General features: G+C 44.3%; 1 protein-coding gene and 1 pseudogene across 1 annotated transcript in view; one reads left to right on the top strand and one right to left on the bottom strand.

The window, feature by feature from the left end:
* Window positions 1–1,929: 1,929 nt before the first annotated feature.
* On the bottom strand, window positions 1,930–2,301 carry LOC102874087 (annotated as a pseudogene).
* Window positions 2,302–3,868: 1,567 nt separating this feature from the next.
* MMAB (methylmalonic aciduria (cobalamin deficiency) cblB type) overlaps window positions 3,869–11,007 on the top strand; it is a 15,337-nt gene continuing 8,198 nt past the window's right edge. The window contains exons 1-3 of the mRNA XM_006894899.1: window positions 3,869–3,873; window positions 5,457–5,518; window positions 9,187–9,280. Of these exons, the coding sequence (XP_006894961.1) occupies window positions 3,869–3,873; window positions 5,457–5,518; window positions 9,187–9,280 (161 nt within the window). The remainder of the gene's footprint in view (window positions 3,874–5,456; window positions 5,519–9,186; window positions 9,281–11,007) is intronic.

Below are 11,007 nucleotides of genomic sequence, written 5' to 3'. Positions count from 1 at the left end.
AGATGCTGTGTTGCTACTTGGAAATATCCCAATTCTTTCATATCCATGTTGACAGTTCATTTCTGAATATACCAGAAGCTTCAAAGAAGGTTGTTGGAGTTTCTCTCCAAGAGGCCTTGACTTTGAGTGTGCTAGAGGCAAGAATTTGGTGTCTGGCATAAGATAGCCTTGGACATGAGTCCCAACTCCATCTCACCCTCCAGAGGTGACTTAGGAAGTTGAGTCTCTCACTTCATGAACTGTCATGCCTTCAGTGGTAAAACGGGGTTGTTATTAAGGCCATATGGTGCAGTGCATGAGCCATAGCAGGTGATGTGTAAGTTCTTTTAACAAGTATTAACTGAGCTTCTGCTGTGAGCATTAGCAGTTGTTGGATGCCATGGAGTCAGCTCAGACTCAGCAATCTTACGTATGATGGAAGAAAGCACTCCCCTGTGCTGTGCCATCGGCACAGTCCTTGCTGTCCTTGAGGCTGTATTTTTGCAGCCACTGTTTCTGTCCATTAGGGACTTCCTCTTTTGTTGACTCTCCAGTTTTCCCAGTATGTCCTCCAGAGACTAGTTCTTCCAGAGATTGTGTCCAATGTACATGAAATGAAGCCTTGTCAGTCTTGTGTCAGGGAGCGCTCTGATTGCACTGCTTCTAAGACAGATTTTGTGTGTTCTTCTGGCAGCCCCTGGTGCATTGAGGATTCCGTGCCAGCATCACAATTCCAAAGCATCAGTCATTCTTTAGTATTCCTTACTCATTGTCCAGCTTTCACATTTGTATGTTGTTATGTGCCGTTGGGTCGCTTGAGACTCATAGCGACCGTATGTACAACAGCCCTGACACCTGCTCCATCCTGTGCCAAATTTACTGTCTCTCACAACACACCTATCTCCATTACCCTCATCACCGAGTCAGTCCATCTCATCAAGGGTCTTCCTCTCTTGTGCTGTCCCTCCACCCTCCCAAGTATGACATTCCTCTCCAAGGACTGGTCCTGTCTTGCAACATGCCCAAAGGAGGTCAGAAAAAGCTTCAGAATCCCTGCCTCCAAGGAGCAACCTGGTTTCATTCACCCTCTCCAGGATGAACCTGTTTGTTCTCCTGGTGGTCCATGGTGGAGTCAATACACTACTCCAGCACCACAGCTCAAAGGCATCAATTCTCTTTCTATCATCCCTAGTCATGGTCCAGATCTCTGACACATTTGTATGAGGCAACTGAAAATACAACTCAGGTCAGGCACATCTTAGCCCTCAGTCCAAGTGACATCTTTACTTTTTTTAACACTTCAAAGAGGTCCATTTTGTTTGATTTATTGACTGTCACTTCTGTGGGCATTAACTGTGAAGCCAGGTAAAATGAACCCCTTGACCACTTCAGTATTTTATGTATCTATCGTGATTATGATACTGTTTATTGATCCATTTGTAAAGATTTCTCTTTATGCTGAGGTGTATGTAATCTTTACTGAGGGTTATTGATCTTTGATTGTCACCAGTGAATGCTTGGTTTCCCCTTCACTTTTACAAGCAAAGTGGTATCACCTGTATATTAAAGATTGTTCATGAGTCTTTCTTCTACCTTGATGCCTACTTTTCATTACATAACCCCGTTTATTGTATTATTAACTCAGCATACAGACTGAATAAGGATGGTGGAAGAATGCAACTTTTATACACATCCTTTCTGGTTTCACACTTTGCACTGCCTCCTTGATCTGTTTGAATAACTGCCCCTTGGTTCACATTCAGTTAAATGTTTTAGGATTCCCATTCTTTTTGTTTGTTTGTTTTGAACCTTTAATGAGAAAAAATATATATATACTATGGAGCTCAAGAACAATGCGTTTGGTGTGTCACTGGGTGCAGGGCTGAAGACATGACAAGACTAACAGAGAATGGACAAACACAGTTACAACGAAAAGGGGGCCCGACAAGGCTAAGTCTCGGTTTCCTTGTCGTTTAGCAGCATGTTGGGGCTGATGGGGAAGAGACGTCTGGACTCTGGGCACTGCAGGGTGCCCTCTAATACGTCCACCTCCAGCAGCACGTGGTGCATCTTCCTTAAAAAAGCCTCATCGTGCTCATATCCCTCAGTTGGCCCTTTGGGGACCTCGACCAGATGCAAGGTCTCGGCCGCCTCCAGAAACGCCGCCCACTCCACCTTGGGTATCATCCGCGCTACGAAGTCGGGGTTGAACTCCACCGGGTTGACACGGACCTTGGTGGCCTGCAGCCGCAGGGGGAAACCGCGGGGGGCCCCACCCCCCCGCACGTGCGAGCTCAGCAAATTGTGCGTAAGAAGCTTCATGTTGCCACCGGAGCTCCTCCCATTTTTTTTTAAAATTATTTTGTGTGTATGTGTGTGTGTGTGTGTGTGTGTGTGAGTGTGTGAGTGTGTGAAATAGGATCTGACTGGTACAGGAGGTGATTTCTCCTCCTCCAGCAAAGCATCTGGTGGATTTGAACCGTATGCCCCTGGGATTGCAATGAAGCTTCTTGCCACTAGGCCACCAGAGTTCCCTTAGGATTCCCATTCTTTTTTTTTTTTTAGGTAGGATTCCCATTCTTAACGATGCTTTTTTTATCTGTAATTTTTGCTGATCCACACAGTCTAATGCCTTTGAATATTCATAAGGCACAAGTAAACATCTTCCTAGTGTTTTCTGCATTCAGCCAAGATCCATCTGAAGTCAGCAGTGATACACCTCTTCTGACTCTGGCTTCAACTCCCAGCCGTTCTTTGTTGATTTACTACTGCAACCATTTTTCAAATTTTTTTTTATTCATACATTGCTGCGTGTTCCTTTCCCTCCACTTTGCAGTCCATTTTGCAATGCACCTCTTGTTCTAGATTGTTGTAGTACATCTAATGCCTAATTATATATTCCTTTCAGACCATTCTTCCCCTCTGCAACTATTATTAAATGATCTTCAGCCTAAGTTTTCTTGCATGTGACATTAATGCCATTGTTGAGTCATTTTCACATTCTGTTGGATTGTCTTTCTTTGGAAGAGGATCTTTTCTAGTTCGTTAACCACATATCTGTCTTCCAAACTTCTTAGCACAGGCAGGTGAGCACTTCCAGAATTGTGTCTACTAAAACACTGGTCACCCATGGTGGACAGCATCTGGTGGAGCTCCCAGATGAAGAAATATTTGGAAGCAGGAGTGGCATCCACTTCCTAAAAAACATGCCTCTGGAAACTCTATGAACTTTGAGAAACGACGATAGTTGTAGAAAGGCTTCAGGTCTTGTTCGCGGGGTTGCTATGAATCGTGCTCAGCTCAGTGGCAATCAGCAACCACAAAGCATTTTAAATCGTATTCCATCAATTCCTGGAGTTTTGGTTTTTTTCCAGTGCCTTCAGTCCAATCTGGACATCCTTCAACAATATGCATATGAAGACCCTGGCAAATTACAGGGCTTGGCCACAGGGGGCTTGTGATTTATGGATGGAGGAGAAAGATGTCAACAGGACGTTTTTATCCAGAGGGAGATAGAAATGCCCCTGTAGTGTTAAAAGCAGCAAGCTGTGGCCCAATCGAGAATGTGCCCAGTATATTAAGCCATTCCTTTAACAATCTTTGTCTCCTTTTTAATTTTTAAAATGATGATAAAAATATATATACAAAACATTTGCCAGTCTGACCATTTTAAATGTGTTGTTGTTGTTGTGATTGTTTTTGTTGTTGTTAGGTGCCGTCAAGTCAACTGTGACTCATAGTGACTCTGTGAACAACAGGTCTGAAGCCTGCCCTGCCCTGCGCCATCCTCAGTGTCTCTGACATGCTCGAGCCCAGGGTTAGAGTCACTCTGTCAGTACATCATGTGGAGGGTCTTCTGCTCCATCTCTGATCCCCTACCTTTCCCGACATGAGGTCATTTTCCAGTGATATTAGTTATGTTCACCAAGTTGACTGATTCATAGCGACTCTATGAACAACAGATAAGAAAGAGGAATGTCTGTGTGTTTCATTGACTATGCAAAGGCATTTGGCTGTGTGGATCCCCACAAATTGTGGCTAACCTTGAGGAGAATGGGAATTCCAGAACTCTTGATTATGCTCATGAGAAACATATTCTCAGACCAGGAAACAGTCCTCAGAACAGAGCAGGGAAACACTGTATGGTTCAAAATCAGCAAGGGAGTGTGTCAGGGATGCGACCTGTCTCCAGACCTTTTCTATCTATGTGCAGAACAGATCACTCAGGAGGCTAGACTTTATGAGGAGGAATGTGACATCAGGATTGGAGGAAGACTCATAAACACCCTGTATTATGCAGATGACACAACTTTGCTTACTGAAACTGAGGAAGACCTGAAGCACTTGCTGCAGAAGGTCAAGGACTGTAGTCTTCAATATGGATTGAAGCTGAATATCAAGAAGACAAAGATTCTCACCACTGGGCCAATTGGCAGCATCATGATAGATTAAGAGGAGATTGAGCTTGTTAACAGTTTCAGCTTACATGGCTCCACAATCAACACTCTTGGCATCAGCAGTCAGGAAATCAAAAGATGAATTGCACTGGGAAAATCTATCAGGGACCTCTCCAGAGTACTGAGAAGCCACAGTGTCGGTCTAGAGACTAAGGTGCTACTGATTCAGGCCATGGTCTTAGCACTTACTTGCTGTGCATCAGAGAGCTTGACAATGATTAAGGATGACAGAAGAAGAATCGATGCCTTCGAGTTGTAGCCCTGGAGAAGAGTCTTGAACACACCATGGATGACCAAGAAAACAACTAGATCTCTCTTGGAGTGGGTGAAACCAAATTTCTTCTTGGAGGCTAGAATTTTGAAGCTCCATCTCACATACTTTGGGCGTGTGGCCTGGACAGACCAGTCCTTGGAGAAGGAAATCATGTTCAGAAGGGTAGAGGTACAGCGCAGGAGAGGAAGACCCCAGATGAGATGGAATGAGACAGTAACTGGAGTAATGGGGTTTGGTGTGTTGGAGTTAGTTAAACAGGCTCAGAACAGGGCAGGCTTCAGAGCTGCTATACATAGGGTTGCTGTTAGTGACAGGCAACTCAACAGCACGTAACAACAACGTCTTCTCTGCATTCTCATGATCTCTGATATGCGGAGGGCCATTTTAACCACCTCTGTCAATCTGTCTTGTTGAAGGCCTTCTTTCTGTGACCCTCCATGTTTGTCATTATTCTTGATAGAAACCAAGAGTTACAGCAATAACAACTCCCTGTCTTCCCCTGCCCGAGCCCCAGGTATGGGTGTCAGTGCTTTGACTATTTTAGAGATTTCACAAAGATAAGATTGTACGTGATTTGCTCTTTTCTGTCTGACTTATTTTACTCAGCACCAGGCTTCCCAGGTCTGTCAATGTTATGGCATGTATCAGGGTTTTCTATCACCGAATAGTACTCCACTCTATCATATTTTGTTTCTCCATTCATTCACTGGTAGCCCACTTACCTCTTGATGTTTGTTTCTCCTTAGATCACAGCCTTCCTTGAAGACACTCAAGATCCCCAAGATTTACACAAAAACAGGAGACAAAGGTAGGGTGGGATCAGGTAAAAAATATACCAAGAGATATGTGGCACCCAACTATAAAACTCAGAAGGCAGGAAGGGGTAGGAAGGAAGGATTGATGGAAATGAGGGTTATAAGGAGGAAGTGGGAAGAGTGAGACTATTTTGTAGGTGTAGTAATTATAAAATATGTATGGATGGTTGAATAGAAAACCAACTAGCTTTGTAAACTTCCATTTCAATCACACACAAAGAGACATGTATCAGATTACAGCTTAAACTTTGTCCAAAAATGTGCGGCAGACCTCAGTATTCTGGTAGGAAACCTCAGTATTCTGGTAGGAAAAATGCTCAACATATATGCGGTAATAAAAGAAAATTGCTTGATAATAATGATGTATCTACATACATATGTCTGTGTTTTCTTGACTGTGCAAAGACATTTGACTGTGTGGTTCACAACAAACTAGGGCTAGCATTAGGAAGAATGGGAATGCTAGAACATGAAATCTGTACCTAGACCAAGAGGTTATTGTCTGAACAGAACAAGACAACACTGGATGGTTTAAAATCAAGAAGGGTGAGTGTCAGGGGTATATCCTTTCTCTATACCTATTCGGTCTATATGCTGAACAGATAGTTCATGAAGCCAAACTCTCTTGAAGAAGAATGTGGCATCAGAATCGGAGGGAGACTCATCAACAACCTGCATTATGCAGATGACACAACTTGCTTGCCAAAAGTGAGGGGGACCTGAAGCCACTTGTCACAGAAGATCAAAGACTACAGCTTTTGATATGGACTGAATATTTCTTTTTATTATTTTATTTTTTTGGATTGCATCTGACCAATGTAGACCAACACCAGAGCCTGGCTGATGATACCAGACTGGTTCCTGCTTTTGTGGGCTGGCTTCCTCCTTCCTAGTGGTCTAGAAAGGCAATATGTAAACATGACCTAGACAGGGGTCTTTGATGACATGTATATTAAAATGAAACACAAATATAACACACTGTCCTGGAAGACGTATAATCATGAAGCTCTTTACAAGCCAGGATGATGAGAGTTTGTGTCACTTCCTTGAGCGTGTTATCAGGTGGGATAAATCCCTGGAGAAGGACATCATGCTGGAAAAAGTTGAGGGTCACCAGTAAAGAGGGAAGCTCTCGGTGAGGTGGGTTGGCACAGAAGCTCCAACAGTGGGGGCTCAGCCACAGTGTGGGTTGTGAGGATGGTGCAGGGCCATGCGCTGCTGCATCCTGTCGGACACAGGACCTCTGCGAATGAGAACAGTTGGGGTCATGATGCACATCAGGGTCGCTGAGTCAGAACTGACTCAGCTAACAGCTGGCAACAGCACACTTGTTTTCTCTTAGCAGAATGGTGGCTGTTGTTAAGTGCCAAAGAGTCAAATATAATGCATGTTGTTGTTCTGTGCTGTCGAGTCGTCTCCAACTCATAGTGACCCTGTGTTCAACAGCCCTAAACCCTGCTCTATCCTGTGCCAACCTTATTGTCTCTGACACACCTACACCCATTACCCCAGTCACTGAGTCAATCCATCTCATCGAGGGTCTTTCTCTCCTGCACTGTCCCTTCACCCTCCCAAGCATGACATCCCTCTCCAAGGACCAGTCCCTTCTTCCAATATGCCCAGAGTATGTCAGACAAAGCTTCAGAATCCTTGCCTCCAAGGAGCAGCCTGGTCTCACCTTCTCTAGGGTGAACCTGTTTGTCCTCTTAGCAGTTTATGGTATATTCAATACACTTCTCTAGCACCACAGCTTAAAGGCATCAATTCTCCATGGTCCAGCTCTCTGGATAGCAACCAAATAATGCATAGCAACCTTTTTAATAGCAGATCTGTCCTTCATCATCTCTGACGCACTTCAGCCCACTGCTGACGTCACTGTATCAGTCCAAATCATTGAGGGTCTTCCCTTCTTTTGCTGGCCCTCAACCTTCCCAAGTAATAGCTTCTCCTTGTAACATGCCCAGAGTATGTGAGATGAAGCTTTGCCATCCTCAGCTCCAAGGAGCACTCTGGCTGCACTTTTCCCAATACATACCTGTTTGTTCTTTTGGCAGTCCATAGGAGATTCAGTACTCTTCTCCAACATAGCAATACAAAGACATCAATTCTTCTGTCATCCTTACTGTCCAGTTTTCAGAGGCATAGCAAGTGATTGAAAAGACCTTGACCTGAATCTGGCATACCTTTGTCTTCAAACTAATATTACTGCTCCTGTGTTATTTTGGAGAGCAGTAGGAGAGGTCCCTGACAGCAGACCTGCCCAATGCAATACGTCTCTTGATCTCCTGACTGCTAGTATCAACAGTGTTGATTGTGGATCCAAGTAAGATGAAATTGTTGACAATTTGAGTCTTTTCTCCATTAGTCATAATGTTGCTTACTTTTCTGATGGTAAGGATTTGTGTATTCTTGATGTTGAGATGCAGTCTCTGATTTTCTGCAGCATTTCAAGCCCTTCTCCCTTTCAGCAAGCAGGGTTGTGTCATCTGCATAATGCAGATTGTTGATGAGTCTTCCTCCAATCATAATGCCACATTCTTCTTTATGGAGTCCAGCTTCTCAAATGATTTGCTCAACATACAGATTGAATAGGTATGGGGAGAGGATATAACCCTGACACACATCTTTCCTGGTTTTAAACCACGCAGTGTTCCCTTGCTCTGTTCAGCTTCTTGTCTAGATACAGGTTTTATATGGGCATAATTAAGTGTTCTTTGATACCAGTTCTTCTCAATGTTAGCCATAATTTGTTACGATCACACAAATGCCTTTGCAATAGTCCATGAAACACAAATAGACATTCTTCTTGCTCTCTGCTTTCAGAAGAATGGTTAGTACATGATAGAAATCTAAACTAAAACCACACTGTTAACATCAGTTAAAGTAACAACACATTAGGATGGATACGGATACCCTTGAGAAGTAGCAACTGCATATTTTAAAGTTTCTAATTTAAGCTTGTTACATATAAATTGGTGGCCAAGTGAAAAGAAGCTGCACTGCAATCCTGAAGGCACATGGGTCAAATCCACCAGCTGCTCCGCTGGAGAAGGATGGACACTCTCCTCCCGTGCAATTAACTGCCTCTGAAAATCCACTAGAGGATCGGCTATGGGTCGGTTCTGACTCGACAGTACACAACAACAACAACAACAACAACAACTTAGAAACTTCAAATTATATTTGAAATGTAAAGTAAAAACACATTAGGATGAATATCAGTGGGAGGTGGCCCACTGAGAACATGCTGAGCCTTCTGGGGCGCCCATTGTGCTTGATTCTTTTTTTTAGGTTGGGTTTGGTTTTTTTTTTCTTTCTTGTTATGTACTGTTGAATTGGATCTGACTGGCACAGGTAAAGATTGCCCCTTCTTCTCCAGCAGAGTATTAGGTAGGTTTGAATTGTGCGCCTTTGGGATTGCAGTGCAGCTTCTTGCCACTAGGCCACCAGAGCTCCCTAGTTTCTTATTCAAGATACCAGTTAAGTTGGCCACAGTTCATCTACTTAACACACTTAGGATTCACCTTTTATGGATACAGTTCTCTGTGTCCATTATGCTTCAAGTTAAAGTTTTTATTGCCTTTTTTTTCTCAAAGATTTTGAAAAGACCCTATCTGGAAATAACCATCATAATTTGAACCTATTACGTATTTCCCCACAGGGTTTTCTGGCACCTTCACTGGAGAGAGAAGGCCCAAAGATGACCACGTGTTCGAAGCTGTAGGAACCACAGATGAATTAAGCTCAGCTATCGGGTAAGAGGGTAGGTCACCTCTAGGTCTGATATGCTGGTCTGCGAGGCGCAGAGGCTGGAGGTGGTGCTGGGGGTAGGCAACTGCTGGACCATGACTAAAGCCTTGGAGAAGAGATCAGGGTTGTTAACAGTTACAGCTTGCTTAGCTCCACAGTCAACACTCTTAGCACTAGGAGTCAGGAAATCAAAAGAGTAATTGTATTAGGTAAATCTGCCCTCAGTAATCTCTCCAGACTGCAAAGCAATGATGTCAGTCTAGAGACTAAGGTGCACCTAATCCAGGTCATGGTCTTAGAAATTACTCACTATGCATCAGAGAGCTGTACAATAATTAAGGATGACAGAAGAAGAATTGATGCCTTCAAGTTGTGGTGCTGGAGAAGAGTCTTGAACATACCATGGACTGCCGAGAAAACAAATAGGTCTGTGTGAGAGAGGGTGAAACCAAGTTTCTCCTTGGAGGGTAGGATTGTGAAGATCTGTCTCACATACTTTGGCAACATGGCCAGGAGGGTCCAGTCCTTGGAGAAGGACATCATGCTTGGAAGGGTGGAGGGACAGCACAGGAGACGAAGACCCCTGATGAGATGGATTGACACAGTGACTGGGGCGATGGGGGTAGGTGTGTTGGAATCATTGTGCCTGTCTCAGGACAGAGGAGGCTTCAGAGCTGCTTACATGTAGGGTCATTCTGAGTCACAGGTGACTCGATGGCACCTTTCAACAGCGTTGATCAAGAGGGCAGGATTGGCTTTGAGGCTAAGTTTGGTTTAAACCCACTGCCATTGAATTAAGTCCCACTCATAATGGCCCAGCATCTGTTTCCATAGCTGTAAATCCAAACAGGGGGCAGCTGCTTATTATTGCTAGTGGATCCAAATCGCTGACCTTTTGGTTAGCAGCACACCACATCATGTACTATAAGCTTCTCGAGTTGGAGTTGGGTGTCAGGAAGTGTTTCTTTCTGTAAAGCACCCGACTGCTTATCAGACCAGGAGAGTGCCAGCCCTTGATGGACTTGGCCCAGCCTGAAAGCGCTGGACATGTCTGCTGGGCTGTAGATGTCCTTCCCTCTGGCATCTTAGCTGTCGCCCCCACCCCCTGCTCCCCTGTCCCCATGGAAGCTGCCTCCCCCCTGCCTCTGGCTCCCTCTCTTTTCACGTGAGCAAGTGTGTGCGATTGGAGTACACATGGTAAGCCAGAGAGGGGTGAGCGTGGGGCATTCTGTATCCAGGGTGTTCAATGTGGGACAGGTCTGGCTTCCTTCCTGACACTTCCTTCAAGCCCCGAGAGACCCGTTTTGGATTTCTGATCTTTGGAATTGTAAGATAAAAATCTGTATTTTTTTTTTAAATTTGTATTCACTTATTTCTTTTTAATATGGTGTACTGTTGAATTGGATCCAACAGGCACAGGAGGAGTTTGCCTCTCCTTCTCCAGCGGAGCATCTGGTGGATTCAAACCATGCACCTTCAGGATTGCAGTGCAGCATCTTGCCGCTAGGTCACCAGAGCTCCAAAAATCTTATTGTTTTTTTTTTTAATTGGGAAAAAACAAATTGGGGGTACAAGGAGGTGAGGGTTGGGGGCAGAAGGGTAAGGATGGGCAGGGATGCAGTTGCAGAGCTGCAGAAATTGGTTGGTGGGGGGAGCAGGTGAAGGAAATGAAAGTGATCCAGTGGGGACCAGATGCTACAGGAAAATGACAAGCATTTTCCAATGGTAGTTA

Source organism: Elephantulus edwardii, unplaced genomic scaffold (genome assembly GCF_000299155.1).
Source record: "Elephantulus edwardii isolate Elephantulus edwardi_28Jun2011 unplaced genomic scaffold, EleEdw1.0 scaffold00151, whole genome shotgun sequence".
Taxonomy (NCBI): domain Eukaryota; kingdom Metazoa; phylum Chordata; class Mammalia; order Macroscelidea; family Macroscelididae; genus Elephantulus; species Elephantulus edwardii.
The sequence above is the reverse complement of the archived record's forward strand: the minus strand, read 5'-3'. Positions and strand labels throughout refer to the sequence as shown.